The sequence below is a fragment of the Chroicocephalus ridibundus genome, chromosome 1, assembly GCF_963924245.1.
Source record: "Chroicocephalus ridibundus chromosome 1, bChrRid1.1, whole genome shotgun sequence".
In the NCBI taxonomy this organism is placed as follows: Eukaryota; Metazoa; Chordata; class Aves; order Charadriiformes; family Laridae; genus Chroicocephalus; species Chroicocephalus ridibundus.
Window position 1 is genome coordinate 166,431,136 of NC_086284.1, and position 20,387 is coordinate 166,451,522.

General features: G+C 37.5%; 1 protein-coding gene across 5 annotated transcripts in view; it reads right to left on the reverse strand.

The window, feature by feature from the left end:
* IFT56 (intraflagellar transport 56) overlaps positions 1-20,387 on the reverse strand; it is a 46,999-nt gene that overhangs the window by 17,319 nt on the left and 9,293 nt on the right. For 2 of the 5 annotated variants that reach the window (XR_010069445.1, XM_063322589.1), the window contains exons 5-12: positions 16,230-16,279; positions 14,429-14,574; positions 12,967-13,138; positions 12,481-12,555; positions 11,181-11,283; positions 7,016-7,113; positions 5,190-5,243; positions 4,707-4,770 (exon numbers count right to left, since the gene is read on the reverse strand). Coding sequence is in view for 2 of the 5 variants with exons in the window: in XM_063322589.1 (XP_063178659.1) it covers positions 4,707-4,770; positions 5,190-5,243; positions 7,016-7,113; positions 11,181-11,283; positions 12,481-12,555; positions 12,967-13,138; positions 14,429-14,574; positions 16,230-16,279 (762 nt within the window). In the remaining 3 variants the exon portion in view is untranslated. The remainder of the gene's footprint in view (positions 1-4,706; positions 4,771-5,189; positions 5,244-7,015; positions 7,114-11,180; positions 11,284-12,480; positions 12,556-12,966; positions 13,139-14,428; positions 14,575-16,229; positions 16,280-20,387) is intronic. The other 3 variants (XR_010069447.1, XR_010069446.1, XM_063322590.1) reach the window with 2 other exon arrangements.

Sequence of the window (20,387 nt, forward strand, 5' to 3'; positions counted from 1 at the left end):
GAGAAAAAAGTTCTGATTTTGAAAAATTACTTAGGTTGACCTAAGAATACCCCAAAGAAAAGAGTGCACAATGTCTGGAATAAATGTTTCATTCCTTCCACCCAACACCAGATATGCCTGACTTGGTCCTAAAAGATGATCACTGAAAATGAAGTGGGTGCTTTTCTCTATTATGCTTCCAGTGCTTTTAGGGTAGTTTGTAAGACTTATGTTAAGCACCAGAAACACTGCATTTAATGGAAACATTAATGTTCATTTACTTTCACTAATGTTCCTCTTGCTCCGTTTCCTCTTTAACTTGTCTCAGAAATCTGATCTGTTTAATTTTCCATCCAGTTAAGACCCTGGGAGAAGAGCATGAGAATGAACTATAAAAATCTAGTGACAGCCTCTTCAGTTCCATCTTATATCATTGGGATTAAGAATTTTTATTGAGCTTAAAAAAACCCCAGTAATACAAGCTGCTGTTCTGGGTGGTATTTATTGCTGCCAGAGGGCCAATATTGACTATATTGACTCCTACACTGTAAGCGCTTCCTGTTTCTTTTAGGGTTTTTTTGTTGTTTTGGATGTCCCTATGCCTCTTGAAGTACATAACTTCCAACATGTGTAAATGCATTAGAAAGGACTGTCACTTTAAATCTGTTTGCTGTATGTTCCTTGAACCTCCAGGTCAGAGATCTAACTAAAAATAGCAGAGGGCTTAATTGATGACTCCAAATTACTTTACAAATACATGACACTGTATTCTTCCTAACCTGTCTGTTGCTGCTTTTTTCTTAATGCAGTCATGGTATTTCTACAGTTAACAAGGGCAAGTCAGAAAGATAAGACCTTGTTTGGAAAAAATATTCCACATCTTCATGTTAATGCATTAATTTTTGATAATCCACATTACAATCAGGAGCCTTGTAGGCCCAGTTGCAAGCAAAGACACAGTATAGGATTTCCTCACTCTAGCAAGCACAACCTACTTTTGTGTTATAAATCTGCAAAGCAGCTAAGTAACTTGATAAAGATCTTAAACAGACAATCTAGTGGTACTAGCTCCCTGCAAGGACTGTCACAGTGGGAAGTGCTGAACCATGACTTACATGCTTGAATAGCAGGGCTGGCTACTTAGCAAAAGCCCAAGTATACAAACAGCGAGAATTCTGTTCTCCATTCTAACTCCAGCAAAAGAGGCAGCAGATCAAAAAACAAATATACAACATAGTGGCTAATATGCTAAGCTACATCAGAACATAAAAATGATCGTATTGTATCCAAAGTCTACCTGTTTCAGCAGCTTGCTGAGTAAGAATATACAGCTATAGAAAGAATATATGCTGATGTCACATATAATAGATGCTGTGGTACGTAATGCCACTTCCTTTGAAATTTCTCCCAGCTTCCAACAATATGCACTGAGGACTTCCTGATTGTCACTGAAAAACGTGTGTTAAACAACCAATGGACTTCTCTTCTACGAATGTCTCTATACCTTCTGGTTCTCGCAAGATTTTATATCAAATAAGTTGTGTTATGTGAAACAGTAATTTGTGCTGTTTTAGTTGTCTTGCTTGACGATTTATTTCAATGCTCCTCGTTTTTTGTATGGTACAGTAACTAATTCTTCTCTATTCTTTCTCCTTGTCATTTATGATGTTCTGTATTGCAACCATAACCAAACTCAGTCATCATTTTCCAGGCCATGTATCCTCCTTTATTTAATCTCTCCTCGTTCAAGAAACTATCCCCTTACTCTGATCATCCTTGCTGTCTTTATTGTACCTTTTATTGTTCCAACATATTTTTTTTGAAGTGTAAGAACCAGAACTGCAGACAGTATTCAAGGAAGGGAATTACATCTGTATACAATGACACAGTAATTATTTTTGTTTTGTTCTTTCTTTCCTCATCAATTCCTAGATTCTCTTCAACTTTTCTGATAATTTTGCAAATATAGTTTAAGGGCTTTTTTCCCCCGTATGTACTACTTTGCATTTATCAAAGCTAAATTTAATTTGCATATTATTACCCAGCCTCATATATTCTTCCACAGCTTTCATCATTGTGGAAGCTTTCATTTTCCCTACTATGGGTAATTTTGTACCATTGGTAAACCTAGTCCTGTCATTATTTGTCTCCTAAAGCTCATTAATTATGAATACGAGCCCTTTCTTTAAAGAAACAAAAGGTTCTTTCAAGTGTTCAAATCAGGTGCATTTTATCCTTTTCACTGGCATTTCGCTGAGAATTTTCTGTTAGAAATGAGAAAGGTTATTATGTAGCTTCTCTTCTTGAAATTAGCACTGTGGAAATTTTTTGAGGTATTTGCTAACACATGGATTTTGAATTTGATTATACTGAGATCACTGTAACAGAATTGGATTTTCATCATAAAATTTGAAATCAGGTTCTATGTAATCTCTGTATTGGTCTAGAGTCACCTGTTCACTTGTGTGTTCTCTAAGAAAGATTAAAACTTGGCATTTAAAAATTCATTATCTATATCATGCCATATTATTGCATTTATTAGGTCAATATGGGCAGAACAGAAGTCTCCAACTATTATTATCTGTCTATATAAAATCTCTAACCTCTTTAATATGCCAGTCACTGTTCCCAGCCAGGCTGGTTGGTGAATAATTTAGCCTCAATACGATGAATCTCCTATCTGAGCACGTAATTTAAAACAATTTAATGTTACTCACTGAGAAAGAAAAGATATTTATTTTGAGAGAAGGTCTCTATAATGTTTAGAACCATTTCTGCACTGTCATAATCTATTTAATAATATCCCATTGTAAATTAAATAGGAACAATATCCTACGTGTTACCTTCCTCCTATCGCATTAAAAAACCCCCTTATTTTAGGTTTATAGCTTCCTCTGCTAAAATCAGCTGTGCCACTTTATTCATCTTCTTGTAAAACATCAAATATGTGTTTTTATACAAATATTAGGTCTTCATGTGTTTGCTTTTTGTTACGTCCTACCTAAATCGAACTCTGTTTGCCTCTTCTATTTCCTATGTACAGTTTGTTGACCTCCACCTGTCCTTCATTTGAGGATACCAAAAACCCCTCACACTATTTCACCTCTAAAGAAGTTACCTTGAACTGTGTGCTCTTCTGTATGTCAGCTTTCTCCAATAAGTTTTTAAAAAGACAACAAAGCAATTTTTACATGGAAGTACCAACTGACATTAAGACGCTTGCAGCACTAATGTTTCCATTTACCTTTAGTTGGAACCAATCCTTCCCATAGGCTCATTTTTTTCATTTAACCCACCTTCCTAATCGGACTACATTTCTGTTCCCTTTTTTTTTTTTCTCCTCAACCATACCTCAAATCTCAGCTTCTCTATCCTGTTTTGCATACAGGTTTAAAAATAATTCACAGTAAAATTCAGACTTTTAGCTTCCTAACAATTTCAGTTTTGTTTTTGAGCTATATCTTCACCGTACCTCCTTTCAGTATATTTTTTCTCAGACTATCTCTGTATTATTTTTACCCATGTGTGCTATGGTCACTTATCACACCTGCATGATTGTTATGAGTATTAAGGGGTCCACCACCATTGTATCAATCACCCTGTAACTTTACTGGCATCACAAACCCAGTTAGATCTATGCCCACTAACCGAATCTTCCACTACTACAGTTCATATTGCTTCTTTCTGTTAGCTGGGATCCTGACTCCAAAGGGGTAGTCTCAATGCAAAAGGAACGCATGAAGGAAGGCTCATTGATGGAACCACTTCAGCCTTCCAACGTGAAGTTGTGCACTGCACGATCTCAACAGTACAAGGGCTGCAAGGGGAACAGAATGCCTCAACACTATTTCTGGAAGTTTGATCAGTGCTGTTGCTCCATCTCTTGAGCTCCTTCTCTTTAGTCACCATGGACACAGGAGACAGCATTCTGTCTCTGAGGACCATGAACTATCTGCACCATAAACATGCAAAGTTACCCACCCACAAAAATAGTCCTACTGACAATGCCTACAAGGGATACTGGGAAGCCCCGTTTTGGCTGAATTTCTGTGTTCCAACTACTGGCTTTTTTGATTTAGGATTTTTTGGTTTTACTTTGACAAGGGAAAGGGAAGACAAGGTCTTGTTTTGGTCTATTATTGAATAAGTAAATATTGAAAATATATTGATTTTTGGTTGGGTTTTCTCATGTGTTTTTGTTTTGTTTTGTTTGGTTTTTTTTTTTATTCAAACAAGGAGTTAGTCCCAGAGCCTCCATTTCTTGCTGTACTTATGGTTTTATCACCCTCAGTTCCAGGGCACACTCCGTGCTAGAACTCTACTTGATAGCCTTTCATTAGCAGCCCTAGATCTATATCTGTGAGTGCCTGTACCTCTGAGGTTTCAGCCATACACTTCATCTAATTAGGCTGTTGTCTTCTGTTTCTATAATGGGGATTACTAGTCAGAGGCAAGCTGCCACAGTGTCTATCAGTGAAGACAAGCAGTTTGCAGTATAGCGTTTTCCGGCCAAATGCACATAGTAAGGTTTGGAATTAATTGAGCCTTCTAATTTAAACTTGCACATTTGTTTTAGACTGTAAGTTAGACTTTGTTACTCATACTACAGCAACAAAATACCTAGCAATAGTCATGCTAACAGTCAGCAGTCAGACAAAGATTTGATGGTATATATTTGGATATTGTAAGAAGGATTATATAATGGAGAAAGAACATTTCAAACATACCACATTCGCTGGCTGATTCACCCACCAACTGGAAGAACTGCTGAGCAATTTTCAGATGATCTCTCTAGGAGAGGAAAAAAAAAAAAAAAATCCAACATCAGTTCTGGAGTTGATGCTAAAACACACAGTGAAAATAACACTCTGAAGAAAAGATGGGGAGACAAACGAGGGCTGAAGTAAAACCAGAAAAGGTAAACATGCCACTGTATGTGCCTAGATGCACAAGAACACTGTAGAAAGCAAACGGGTTTTTTGGAAGCAGGACAGAGAACCCAAATTCAGCTTGATTTATTGTCAGGACTAGCAATGGAGATTTGCATTGCACTCATTCTGGACTGCGTACTGTAGGAAGAAGATTTAAAGACTCAGAGATCCTGCAATCTAAATGAAAAATGACTGCCTCTTTCACTCCATTCCAGTCTCTACAGATCTGTTCACATCCTACTGCTGGAGAAGCTGGAGAACGTCATGGGCTTCACTCACCGAGCCCATTTCTTGTCCAAGTGCTGCATTTACCACTCCTTTGAGGATGTACTCCTGAAAAAAAAGTAAAAAGTATCAGAGAAGACAAGGTGAAGATTTCAGGAGACACGTAAAAGCCTACTTCCCATTATTTTCTTCCTAAATTCAACTGTATTCCAACTCAGTTTAATAGGTAGCTGGTTACTGTGATATTATGATAGTGCTTCAGCACAGCAGTACAAAGTTCCCCCCCCAAATTCATTCTACTTGTTAGGTAGTCACTTAGGCTAAATATGTGGTATGCAAAGGCATAGTGTGTTTTCTGGCAAGTCTTATGCTCAAAGACAATACACCAGAACGAACACCATAACATACTATCATGCCCTCTTCACCATCATATGACCAATAATCAAGTGCAATATTGTTATATTAATGCACAGATCCCACTTCAAGTATGCATATTGGTTAATCATAACCACTACCATCCTTGCTCCAAAATGTATAGCGTTTCTCACAAGGGCAAAAACGTCAAGAGGTCTGTGCTCTGTGGTCATGTTACTCTACTGAAATTAGGAATAGAAGTAAAGTACCCTGTAATCTCTATGAGATACAACTATAGTTTAATTCTTCTCTGAGCAAGATTTTCTCAGCACGTAGCAGATTCACTTCTTATTCAAATCTTACAATTAAGAGTTATAGCTATAAACCTGTTGAAGTATGCACTCCTGATAAACCTGAACAGCCCTGTCACAGATGTAAACATGGAAAAAAAGAGAGACATGTACACAGACAAACAATGGAGTGCAAGGAAACAATCTGAGAGTACTAGCCAGTATGCAAAGTAATCATTTTAGCGTTTTCTATTAACCTAGAGACGTCATGGCAAAGATGACATTTGAGAAGAACTGAAGGAGGATATACAACTAATTTTGCAAGTCCTAGCGGGGAGTTCCTTCCAAATGTGAGTGAGAAAATGGAAAGAAAGCGTAAAGATACTAATTTCAAAATGTGATCAAGAATGATATCTTGTTCTTTATATTAGGCATGTATATGGGGGAAACAGAGGCTAAAGGAACAATAGCTGCAGAAAACTGTTCAAGTAAGTCTTGCTATACTGAAAAATGCAAAAAGTGAAAAGCAACAGCAGAAGACACTCCTCAGCACAGAATCACCAGATCTGTGTTCTTGGGGTTTTCCTTTTCCCTCTCTCCATCTAATCCTCACGCAGCCGCATGAAAGGTCCCTTTCATGCTCAGCTATGTGACCTTTAGAAAATAAACTGCAAAGAGGAATAAATCAGAGACTAAAGATGTTGGAACAGCCACAAAAGAAAATTACAGTAGCAGCCAAGGAACACTGCGGTTTTCACTCATTGCAGCCAAAGTGAGATGGAATTAGAGAAGACCTATTATTTAAACTGTTTAATCTAATCTAGCTCATTTTTATTGAAATGGCTTCGGGACAAACCACACAAGCATCTGAGCTAGTAGATCTGTGCGATGGTAACCATCACCAGGGCAGAAGTGACAAGTAGCTGTAGTTGGAAGAGGACTTTTATCTATGCTCTAACGGTCAGCTCACTAGAATCAAGTTTGCATGCAACAGAGCTGTATTCTTACTGACCCCAGGTGGTACAGCAATAAACACACTAAGTACTTATATATGCTCGTATATAATACTTTATGCATGCGCATTAAGTCTGTTGTTGATAAAAAGATGGAAAACTCAAGAGTTTTAAAAGTGAGAACAGGGGAAGCTGTCCTCAGGATACTCGTTTTATACGTGGCAGATCTCATACCAACTTATAACCCCTGTCTTTATGTACCATTACATCAGTTTCCAATTACCTGTGGAGCTGTAGGTTCCAGGTCCTTAATCAGGTTATAAGCCTCCTGCACATCATCTGAAATACCAGACGTTAGAATGCATGACAATCCATAGCACCCTGTATTAGAACAAATCACTCATTCTCTACAACATTCCTCAATAGTCACAGACTAAGAAATAAAGCATTTAGACAGGAGGAGAAAGGTAACCGTAAATCATTGTGAGTTTATATCACAATGGTGATGGTTTTCCAGAACTCAAATAACAAACATGGAGTGAGTAATAGCTTCTTTATTACTACAATTTTCCTAGTAGAGATGACTTGGTCCCCTTGTTCATAATCCAGTGGCTGCCTTCTCAACAGTACAAGGTCAAGATAATAAATCCATCATCTTCCTGTCTTTTCTCATATTTATTTACCCCTCAAAGAGGATAGGGTAACATGGTTCTGAAAGGAAACTTCATCTTTTCCTTATCAATATTTCAAAATCTGTCTAGCAGCTCTTACCTGATCCTAATTCTAACAAGCAAAAAGCATTACTAGTATTAAACTTTAATTGTAAAGTTTGAATTCAATAAACAACTTCCTTCCCACCCAAGAAATAAGTAAGCTGAAAAGATCCTAAACTTTACCTAAGTCTAAAATGATGTTGGCACTATGGTCTGCCTAGTAACCTAACCTAGTGACGATGCCCTATTTAATGGCAAAATTTTGTCAGAACAGCATTATACCAGCTGCCTGTAAGAACAAGCCTTATCAAACAAAACTTTTTTTGCTAGTACATACCATCCATACACTGTGGGGACAGTACTCCAGGGCGACTTAAGGCAATATACATTGGAGCTGCCAGGTTCCCATCCAACCCCTCTGCTTTCCTACCCATTCCCTCAAGAAGTCACTTAGTAAGCCAGCATAAGGTACTAGACTAGCCAAAAGTCATCACTTTTTTTTTTTCTTTTTTTTTTTTTTATAGAAATAGGGTTGTTATTTTCTGCTAACTCAGCTCACTAACAACTAACACGAAAATAATGACAGCAGCCTTTATTTTCATCAACACAGAACAATGCTCTTCAGGCTTCAACAGAAGCCTCTAGCAAATCTTACTAGAGCAGATTATGACTGGATACCTGGCCCCAAGTCCTGCTAAAAATCACTACCTTAAAGAGTTGAAAAAATTGGGATGCATGTTTGTGTTTCAGTCACTCCAGTTCAGAGCATGTCTAAACACAAGACTATTTTTATCAGAGACCTTGTAAGTTTTGGTGACAGCTGTAGTCATTAGAAGTAATTATTTCTCACATTCTTAACTGATACTACTACACTAGCAAGACTTGAAAATGGAAATTTATCTTAACCAGGAAAGAGGTTTTAATCCTAATTCCCCTTGGCCTCCTTTGTCAGTATGCAAGTCATTTGTATACCAGAGTGAAGAACAGAACCTAACTAATGAAAATTACTGCAACATTGACAGCAAATGAGTAAACAAGACTGATCTTTAAGTGATCCCAAAAGATGTACTTTGCCTCTGTGTAAGTAGACTTAATTTGAAACATATATTATTATTAACAATATTATTGGGCAAGATAATTGGTAATAATACTAGTATTATCTATAGTGATATTGGCAACAGTAATACTGGATAGAAAGGTGGCTGGGAACAGCAGGCACAGATTTACCAATGCCAGAGTGTACTGGTATGACTGGTTGTATGGATAAAGGGATAGTAGTAGATGCTGTATACCTTGGCTTTAGCAAGGTCTTTGACATGGTCTCTTATACCTTTGTCATAGCCAAACTTGAGAGATAGGACTGGCTTAAATAAGATAAGGGGACAGAAGACTGGGCAGACTACCAAAGGATGGTGATCAGTTGTACAAAATCCAACTGGTGATTCATTACTAACCAAATCCCTGAGGGATCAATACTGTAGACTGTCTTATATTAATGACACAGATGTCAGGATAGAGAGCACTCTCAGCAAATTTGCAGATGATAAAAAATTGGGAAGCAAGTTCCTAACTATTGAGAAGCAGCTCAACAGGCTGAAAAAAAAAAAAGTCTGAAAGAAATCTCATGATGTTTAATGGAAGCAAAATGCAAATCGTGCATCTTGCTTGGTTTGAAACAATCCTAAGCAACAAGACAGGTGGGGGGATGACTGGCTAAAAGGCAGCCTGGGGGTCCTGACAGACAGTGCACCCTTGCAGCAGTGGAGGCCAACTGCACAGTGGTTCATATTAGCAAAAATCAAGGCAAGGGAAGGGATTCTTCTCTATTTGGCACTTGTGAGTTTCCACCTGGAGTACTGTGTCTGATTTTGGGATCCCTCGATCAAGAAAGACATTGAAATACTGGAGTGAGGGCACTGAGGGCTCCCAGGGCAGGTAGGGGGCTGAGGAGAGATTGAAAGAACTGCAATTGCTTAGCTTTCAGAGGAGAGGGCTCAAGGGAGATCTTATCACTGTCTACAACTAACTAATGGGAGGGTACAGAGAAGATGGAGACAGATTCCATAATGAAATGAAAGGCAGTGGACACAAGGTGGAACAGAGGAAGTTCTGACTAGATGCTTGTGTGGACAAGGCTCTAACCAACCTCTAATTGGACCTGCCTTGAATAAATGTGCTAGAGATCTCCAGAGGTCCCTTCTCACTAATAATCCGATTCTGTTATTTACCTGGAACTCTATATATTCATACAATATAAGTCAGGTAATAATGTACTTTTAATCATATACAATTGTGACCATTTGAATTTACTTGAGAATGTATACCTAATTTACAACCACGGTGAAATTTAAATAACCTCATATGAAATTTAAATAAGCTTATTGTCATTCTCTAGTATCAAATAAAACAAAATAGGGATAGAATTGCCATATTTTGTGAAGACTGTGATGTTTGCAGATTAGCAAAGTCAGATTAATTACATTTTATTGCACAGTATTAGCCGCAATAAGAATTTTTTATAACTGCCAACAGTCATCAGTAGTGGGATATTGTAAAATTGTCAGAGTCTCAGTTGAACTGAAACAATGAGGCAGCATTTCAATTGCACATGCAGACAAAAGAAGCAGTCCTGGATACAACTGAGTACTAAAGAGAATTTATTCCAACTACAAAGATTAAATCTCACCAACCTTGTTGATTACAAATCATAAAGATGTTACTCAGAACAAGTATCTGAAACCCCAAGTCAATCACACTATAAAAACCTCACAGGGCTTTTTCAACGTACTATGGTTACATACGCTCAGATTCTCTGATGAATTTATTGGGATGCAAAGAATATAAAGTTGGTGTGACTTACTTCAGCCAGCAAGATATATCTCCTTTTTTCTTAGTAATTTTCCAATATTTTTGGAAAACAAACCAAAAAAAAAAACCCAGAACACAGGCATGGACTTTATTTATTTAAAAATTAAGTCAAGACATTTTTCTGCTTTCAGATGCTCTGGTCATCTAAATGTATTTTTTCAACGTGACAAAATACACGGCTTCTAAGAAAGCGGTGTGTGGAAAAGCAATCATCGTGTCACCTTGTATTAGATGACTGCAGTTAACACCTACTCATCACTCAGCCAGTCAATTCACTGCTGAATAAAGGAACAAAATGGGAGAATAGGAATGGCTCTGAAACTAAACTCAGACAAAATTCAAAGGAGTTGGCTAACGAAGGAGAGAAACAAGCACAAAATCCTTTCCAACTGATTCTGGTTACCTACCTGCATTCTTTAAGAGTTATAAAGTACATTTGGAATTAAATGTTTTGTTCACAAACTGTAGCCTTTTTCAAAGTCACTTTGGCTCATATTCTGTGCTGCATTTACAGAAATAGTCATCCTTGCCTTCATAGGACATACGCCCACCATTCTCACACATTCAGGCAGAGGAGAGGTCCTCTCACTATAAACATATAAACACCACCTCCCCCAAAGCTATTTCCCGCAACCCAAGGAACTTCCAATACTCTGCTGAAGTAGATTTATTTGACTGCACACGATTAAAGCCCTTCTCTGCAAGCCATGGGAAGTCTTACATCACGATTTTCCAGAGAACAGAAAATGAAATAAATTACATTTTTCTGCAAAGGAAAAAAAAGCATCTAATGGAATAGTCAGTTGAGATCAGATGAATGAATGTCATCCCTGAAGCTATGAAAGAGATGGAGGAAGGTGCATTTACCTTGCCGGAGATAGTAAATCACAAGATTCAGTCTTGCCTCAGGAATAACATCAACCAGAGGAGGCAGGACCTGTAAAGCCCCTTCTCCACCTCGGAACACTACCTGCAGAGAAAAGAAGCGTATTGATAACTGTGTATTAAAATCTTGTCTATGATCTCTTAATTCAAGGAAATTAATCCTTAAATTCCTATATTAACAGTAGGAAAAGGTCAGTGGTACTTGTATTAGCATAATCCCTACTTTAATATAACTATAGAATTACAACGTGTGACAATCTTTATTCTGAAGAATATAAAGTATTTAATTCATCAGTAAAAATTAACTTATTTCCGCTTTTAGCAGTTCAAACCAGCACTACATTATATATCAAAGATTTTAAAGAATAATGTGGTCTGAGACAAGAGTGAGGGGAACACATACAGAGTTACAATTTGCTTACGACGTATTCATATGAAAAAAATTAGGCTAACAACTCTACATTTATTTGGAATGCCACAAGATCCTAAAATGATCAGGAGTAGTTGATTCTTTATACTTCAGTCTCACATGACAGTTCCTCCAACAAAATCCATCATACTTATTCAATAAATGACTGGCAACAAAGACCAACAAAATAGAGAATGTTAACTTATAAAAGTCCAATTTCAAAGCAGTTTTAACTCTTGGGGGAAAAAAGCGTTAGGTTGTTGTGACCACTCTTGAAAAATGACAACGCAAACATCGTTGAATAAGCGCAATCTACTGTTACGAGTTTTTTAACAAAATAATATCACCACGGCAAGGAAAATTAACAGGTAATTAGAGGCTCTTTTACTGCAGAACACACAAATATTTTGGCTTTTATCAGAATCTTTTCCCCTATGAACTCCTTGTTTAGTACTTTTTGGACAAAGACCATTTTCCCAACTTATCTTAATTCCACTCACATTGTTTTCATACTAAATAAGAATTCAAGGTCGGGCATTCTGACTCGTTTCTACAGTGTCCTTATTGACTGGGCTGCACAAAATATCTTGCAAAGGTATTCTTACAGACATAAATGATTTTAATATGCCTTCGGGGGTAAAAGCAGCATTATTATTATTTTGACACAGTCTCAAACTGGGAAAAATTCCAGGAAAAAAAAAGTACTCTCGATGGCACACTGATTATACAGGTAGAATTTATGGAATGTGACTTATATAGCAGCAGAGATTCATTTGGGTCTGCAATTCCCAAAATATTCCATTTTATGAATAATCAAGAAAAGCTCTACAAACGAGTGCAGTTCACATTAAATTCGACAACTACATTACTCACCAGATTGTGCTTAATGAGCTCCTTGCCAAACTCAAAGGACGATGAGGCACTGTCCGTCAAGTTCTTGAGCTCTGCCTGGAATTACATACATTTCAGAATTTTAAGATAAAAACAAAAAAAGCACACAAGCATAAACGTAGTTTCATATGAGCCCCAAAGCTGACAGAAAGACACCTCTAGCAGTGCTGGGTAACTGGAAGATTTTTGCCCTCCCACTTCTATGTGATGATTTTAGCAACTGGATAATACATATAGACACAAGGTCAAAAGCGGACTGGGAAAACTGTAAAACCAGTGTGCAGACATGTGGACAGATGGTTTAATACCAGGGAAACTGCAATAGGTGACATTCCTAAGAGAAGGACACAATGACAAGATAAAGGACATTATCAACATTACTGATTAAGACAGATAACAAGGAAAAAAAAACCTGTACGGAATCTTGAACTAAAATAAAGGTGAACTGAAGGGCTGTCCAATAGATACCTCAGCTGCCTTCCCATTGTAAAGTCGGAAATGGTTACAAGCCTTAAGGTTAAGAGCAATGGTGCTGTCGGGAACTTGCTGAAGATAAACAGCTAGCACTTCCTGTGATACGTCATAGTAATCCAGTTTGTAATAGCATAGGGCCACATATACATTCAGAGCCAGGTATTCCCTGCAGGAAAGAGGATTAAAGAGAACACTTAAATCCCACCAGATAGTCATACCACAGAACATTAAAATCAGTGGAAAAAAAAGCTCTCACGTGTCTATACATCTTTTACAAGCACATCAAAACTGGGGTTTCTGAGAAATGCTTAGAGCTTTTAGAGCTCTAGTTTGTTAGCTAAGATTACACAGCTCCAGATCCAGGTTCATGTTAATTTTTTCAACGGCAGCTACTGCAGCTTTAAAGAATTACCTGCAAAACTTTTGGTTTGCAAATCTGGAAAATGGTGGCAACTTCACACATAGGAAATACACAGAACATGAGCACCATAATTGGCCTGGCAGAATAGGAGTTTCTACGCAATACTTACAAAGACATTTAATATGTACATAAAACGTTGAAAATATTTTAATGGATCTTATTACCTTATACCAAGTACAATTATTTCAAGAAAATCCTCGCCATTACAAGCTATCAAGCCAGAAAAACTAGACACAGAAATAAGACAGGCATTTGTGGAAACAGTAAGTTAAAAGAGAATTGTTACAAAGGTTACTCGGTTACTCGTTTAGCTTTGAAGGATTGCTTGTACAGGACTTGGAAGTTAAAATCTCTTCCCCAAGCATTACATGACATACTTATATACGTTATGATGGACTTCTCTGAAGCATTCAAGAGGAGACACTGCCAAAAGATAGGTATGTATTCTGGGATGGCAGTTTCTATTTTATTAAACAATACTTCAAGTCACTTAAGAATTCAAGGACTTAAGAACTTGCAGAACATGATAGGAAAAAACATCAACAAGTGTCACTGCAGGATAAATAGAAATGGGAAGAATTTCAGACTTAAAGGAATGAAAGGAACTCTACATAAAACCCAAGAACTGAACCCTTCTTAGAAAGGCTAAGTGGTGAAAATGTCAGTAATCACAAGCAAGGGTCACCAGACTGGCCATCAGAGGGGAAAAAAAGAAAAAGACAAAGCAGGTACGTACGCAACCATAGGTAATTTCAGAAGTAAGTAACAAAATAAAGAAAGATGTCAGAATGAATTACATGAAAATATCACTAAAAGACAGCAACAGAGAGCAGACTTCTTTTTACACATGCATTTTTCAATAATGCTTTGCCGTCAACAAAATTGAAGGGGCTGCAAATTGTGCACATTTCGCGGTGGGAAAGGGACATAGTAATTGGGGAAAATTCCTACTTTCAGAAACCAAGTAACTAAATTGAATTCAAATACTGACAGTATCAGAGACACTGCAGTAAGGTTTAGAGTAAAGATGCCCACCGATTATCAAGAAGAATGCGTTTGTAGATATCAATAGCTTCTTGGTAGTGGGACCGCATGTAGTGGATAGATGCCAAGCTAAGCTGATCTTCTGTAATGTCTTGCAGATTCTGGTGAGAGCTCATCAGTTTCTTCTCATCACTGAACTAAAAAGAGTGCGACACATTCTCAGAAAAGTTCAGCAAGAAAAAACATTTTAATTAGTTGGATTAGTTTTGTCCTTGCTGGCAAACAGCAGGTGATTCATATTAAACATCTGGAAAAACTCTGTTTCTTTAAAGTTAACTGACCAGTGGAGAAAGCCAAACATTAAAGAGGCAGACCAGTTGAAACTAGATAAATGTGAGGCTAAAACTAAGTACATTTTCCTTTAAGGTGTGATTTAGACATAATTACATGTCACATGCCTTGATGGGTAAGAGAGGAAAGAGCTGAATTAATTATTTCACAAACAGAATTTTGCAACACAAGATTTGACTGTTATTATTCGAGCCAGCAGAAATTTTGCTGTTTGTAGATCTAGATCTTATTTCTCATGGATAGCAGAAAAATGCAAGACTTGCCAACACACAAGCACCGATTTTCACAAGACTTCTTCACAGTACTAACAAATTCTCTTTCATCAGCTCCTTAAAATTCCAGTTTCTTTAACTAAATGGTTTACTTTTAAAGCATTGCTGTACAGCACATAACACACACGCAAGGATAAAAACAAGGAACACAGTTAAACATACCTGTTATATTTGTATTACAGTAGTAAAGTTGAGGCTATTCACCTAATCATTCTACTCAGATCACTCACTTATTCCAGTGCTTCCCTTTGCTGGTTCTGCTGACTCAACAGTGATTATTAATTTCTCTTACAGACAAATTCTGTCTTATGTATTTGTTTTTCATCTACCTGCTCAGTTTCTTCAAATCTTTTTCCTCCCTCTTTGAGACAGTCACAAAATGATACTCCAGTACAAAGGCAAGAGAAGTTGCTTAGCAGAACTAAAGGCAATCAATGGGCTTCATAGTTTTGTAAAACCCTTTATTTTCAAAGGATAACTAGATGAACTAGGAATTGTTAAACTTCTGTTTACCATAGACATACGTAAGGGCCAGTGCTGCTACAAAAATGTTTTGAGAGTTCTCTTTTAACAGAGATTTAAGTAAAGAAAATCTGACATCAAAGCCAACATTCAGGATTTATACTTTCTTTCACCCCAAACTCAGTCTCTTCAGTAGTAAAATACTCGTTAATTATAACACAGGATGGTACAAAACCAAATTTAAGGGAAGATAGCTACGTGTAGCAAGTGAAATAAGCATTTGATTATTGTTGAAATTAAAGTAAATTTCATGCTATAAACAATATTACTTCGTGGATACGGAATGACTTCGGAGGATTGGTAATAGCATATAGACCCATTTTGGTCAAATTGCTAAGTATAAGACAGCTGCAAGTTAGGAAAACTTGCTACACATCAAAGAAAAATAGTGGCTTATACATTTCTGATTCTATTCAACTTCCAGGTTCCTTGTGATCAAAAATACCACCGGGTTCCTGTTGTATGACTTACGTGAAGTGTGTTGGTAAGACTTTCCTTAGATACATACTGAGGGCATCTATTCTGAGATCATGTTTTCACACTTAATTTCTCCTCCACATTTTAATACAGTAGGACGGTTATGGAAAACGTTTGTTCTCCTGCCGCCAGAGACATTTTAATTATTCTGCCAGGTTGCCAGCATAAATTGCACATTACCAAATTGAAAAGAAAACAAACAAAGCATGAGTGAAGACAAGGCATCATACCTTATGTGCCAGGTGAAAGAGTAAACGGTTCTGGAGACGACTCTTAGGTGCTGAAAGGAAAATTCAGTAAGTATTGCTGTAAAGAACAACTCAGGGTGTCTCTTTTTATTTTGAACTCTCTTTCTCAATAGAAATATGCACCCATATTCTTTCATTAACTAACCCAAGTACAGTTCTTCATTGACACAGCCTTTGCAGGTCGTGCCCTGAGGCAGGCTCTACCAATTTTAGAGTGATTTAAAGGCCTTCCTGCTTCCTATCTTCATTCCCCGACCATTTCTTTTGAAATCCCTGTTGAAAATAACTCTTCATTGGCCTCTGTCTCCCACAAGCCTTAAAATTTTTATGAATTGCACTGTCATTTCCCTGTGGGGCCTCTGGATAGTTCTCTGGGGTTTTTTGTGACACACAGCACAGCAGCTTTTGCAAAATAAAAAGCATCAACAGATAAACTCATAATCAAGGCTCTTTCTACAATGTTTCACATTTGAAGCTGCAATTCATAATTCCAGGAATCTTGTCAGCTTCCAGTGTATTGCAAAATCCATTGTTGCCACCATTTTGTTACGTATGCATATTATATTATACTTAGTTCTAATATTTCTTCTGTCCTTTGGAACAAAAGGCACATGCAAGAAACCTGCAGTCAAAGCAGATAAGATATCACAATCTAAGATATGATGAGAGATTTAAAGGAGACATCTCCTTCTTAGAGCCACTAAGATTCATGAAATTTCTTGCTCTAGGAAGATCAGGAATTCCATATGACACAAATTGTTAATTAAAGAGCTTTAAGTCACTAGAGAGAGCCTTGTGCTTCACTGAGAGTGACAAAGGTTCTCGTCCAACAGAGCTATTAATTTCTTTTGCAAGCAATCTTCCAAAAAGCCTTCCCTTGTTTCCTGTATTTTCTTTAGCCTACTCAGTTAATGAGCACTTTCATTCTTGCTCAGACCAAACAGCTGGCAACCTATGTTCCACAGAAAGGATGTACATGGAATCTTTACAAAAAGCAGAATTACTTACTGTTTATGAGGCCACAAAAGCGCAGAGTTAGCAAAGCAGTGGCCTGTAACACAAGGCTATAATTCTTCTGACATCTTGAACCATGAAGGAGGGCTCAAACCACCAAAACCTCTTCCCTCCCTGCCTCCAAGATGGTATTTTCTAGTAATAAGTTAGGTTTGGGGTTTTTTTTAAAGCAATTTAGGGATGGATTTCCAGGCTTCTTACTCTTTCTCCACGTAGTAAGAAAACTTTTTAACACAGCGGACAATCCCAAAATCGAAGCCACTGTCATCAGGTTGGCAGTGTGAGGCCGTCCACATACTTCTGATAGGTACAGCAATTATTTATCCTCTTTCCTCCTTCCCAAGCTGTGTTATTTAACCATGTTCTTAGAAAAAAAGGACACTGCATTGTATCTGTAAAGAACTGCTAGGACAGAGAAGTCCCAAAAGGCAAAGGCGGTATGAGAGCATTCTCAAAAAACCACAACATCTTCCAAGGTATTACTGCATCATGTTGTTAAGAACCTAAATGGTCTTCAGTCTAGGATATATGTGGGAATTTTCATTAGCCTAATTATTAAAGAACAGAAAGGTTTTCTGATATACAATCAATATTGCATAAGCAGCAGTAGTAGTATAACTGACACAGTACTACATTCTAGAAGTTATTTCATCCATTGAGTTAGAACATTAGAGTACCTTAATTTAAATGCATGTTCTTCAAAATGTTGCCAGGAACGATACTGCGGTAACTCCACATGTGCCCCAGCATTAATTGATAGGTTTTAATATCAAAGTTTAGAAGGGCTGCACATGGACCCCACATGTGCTTTTGTGCGAAACTTAAACCGACCACAACCGCCCTTTACAATTCAAAACACTTGGTCATCAAAGACTCCAAAAATACAAGCAGGACAGATTGTGGGATTTACACTGAAAATAACATATTGCATAATCACAGTACTATGGGTAAAGACACGAATGTTCCTTTTTTGAGTAGGTTTTGTTTCCTTTTTTTTTTTTGAGTGGGTTTTAGCATTAATTTCACTGTGAAAATTGTGACTTGCAAGCAATACTCCCTCAAGAATCTAAACCGAGGAATTCTTGTTTCACTGGTCAACCAATGACTACAGTGCTGCCCTTACAAACCTGGCATCTGATCTGACATCAAAATTATTATTTACTTCTTGGCAAAAGCTGGAGGGTTAGTCCACGTTATTTGACACCTAAAAACAGGCAAAGGATGAAACATGAGTTCTGATGGTGTGCATGGATAGATAAATGGAGGGAGAGAAAATGTCCTGCTTCATAAAATATTATATGATACTATGCATTTGATATTCTTTAAAGTAAGACACTTCTCCAGACAGAGAAGGAGAGGGGCAAAACCCAAAAACATAGTCCTGTCCATATAGTAAGCAGAACCATGGAAACATTCAATACCAGCAGTTTCTTCTCTCCCAGAGACAAATGCATTTTTTGAGGAAGACAAGGAAACATATGAACAAGGTCAGATTATTTTCCAGAAAGAATTTGGTTATGAATATTGGATAAAGCTGTTGTCAGTCACTGCAGCAGGAAGTGATACAACTGCCTCACCAGAGATAATGATTTTTAAGGGACGTTAGGCTTATTCTTTTATTACTCTCTGTTGCTGCCGAATTTTATTGTCACTGATCTACTAATGCCACAAGGAAGCACAACCTTCTTTTCCTGTCCTACTTTTCAAGACAATGACTGTACGATTATTTTTTTTTTTTTTAAATCGGTACTAAGAAATCTAGAGATCATAACAAACACGATGACAAAGCTGCATGGAAACAAACTGGACCCAGCTCCAAGTCTACTATTGGCCTTGTGCTGAAGGCATCACTGAGGTAGCTGGATAGGATATATCTCTTTCCAGCACGGAAACATGCCGATATCCTATGCTAGGATTTTTGTCATGATTTGTGCCGATGTTTCAGGCACTGAAGTCAGAGTTGACTTTGATCTTAAAAGCGTTCTGTATATTTTTATCTGCTGACACTAAACAGGCACCTACTGAAGTTTTTGTTAAAATATAATAAACAGCTACAATAAGAGTAAAGACAGTTATCTTCACTAGTTATTAAACAAAAAGTTAAGCTCACTAGAAGTGGCAGCTCAGACCCTTGGTGGGTTTTATATTGCTGCCACAGGCAGTAAGATGACGAAATACAGTCATGGACAATCTGGCATTTGCGCCTTCTCATAAGAGCGCAAAGCAATGCTGGTCATGCATCCATCATTAACAAATCCCCCCTAGCAGACATAACGCACACGCTATAGCAGCACTTCACACATTAACAGATGTAGAACACATCTTAAACATACACATCAGGAGCTGAGAGGAATGGAACGGTGCTGAGAAGGCTCCAGACTGACAGCACAGAAAACCTGACCAGAGGAAACCTTATTCTCCTGTCCTTGAGAAACAACGCCCTTCTCACCTGAGTACAGCAGCTGCATGAAGCCCTCTGTGCCTCAGAACACCAGTCTCACTGGTGGAGGGAAAGTGCAAGGGTATGGGAAAAGCATTCGGATAAAACGTGGTCCAACAGCGAGGTTCACGCACACATTTGAATAGCTCAACTGTTCAGAATTTTCTCAAATGAAATTTACAGGGGACATTCACTGAAATTTTCCCATTCCCAAAATACTTAAAAGCCAGTTCAACTATGTTCTGTTACTTGCAATATATACACATTTCATTTCAGGCATGTAAGTTAAAGATCATTGAAGCAAAAAACTATCAATTATTCCTGTTCTGTAGCTTCCACTATACTTTAAAAAGCAAATCAAGAAAATAAGGTTAGTAGTTTTTAAAGTTTAAATATGTACAAATTGATATTTTCACTTGCATACTTTGAAAGTTCCATATATGAAACCCTGCTGGTTCAAAACCACAGCTAAAATGCAATGAAAATTAACAACTGTTCTCAAGACATACAGTACAAGCAGAAAGCAGGTAATTTTGAAATGTAGGTGAACACGCAGTCTAAAGAAAAAGAAAACCCAGCAACTTTTCCATGCCTGCTTGTAACTGCTCATTTTCACTAGTGACAAGTATTTGACACCTGGCAAACGTTGGTACATGCATAAGCAAAACTGGTTTGGAAAACGTTAT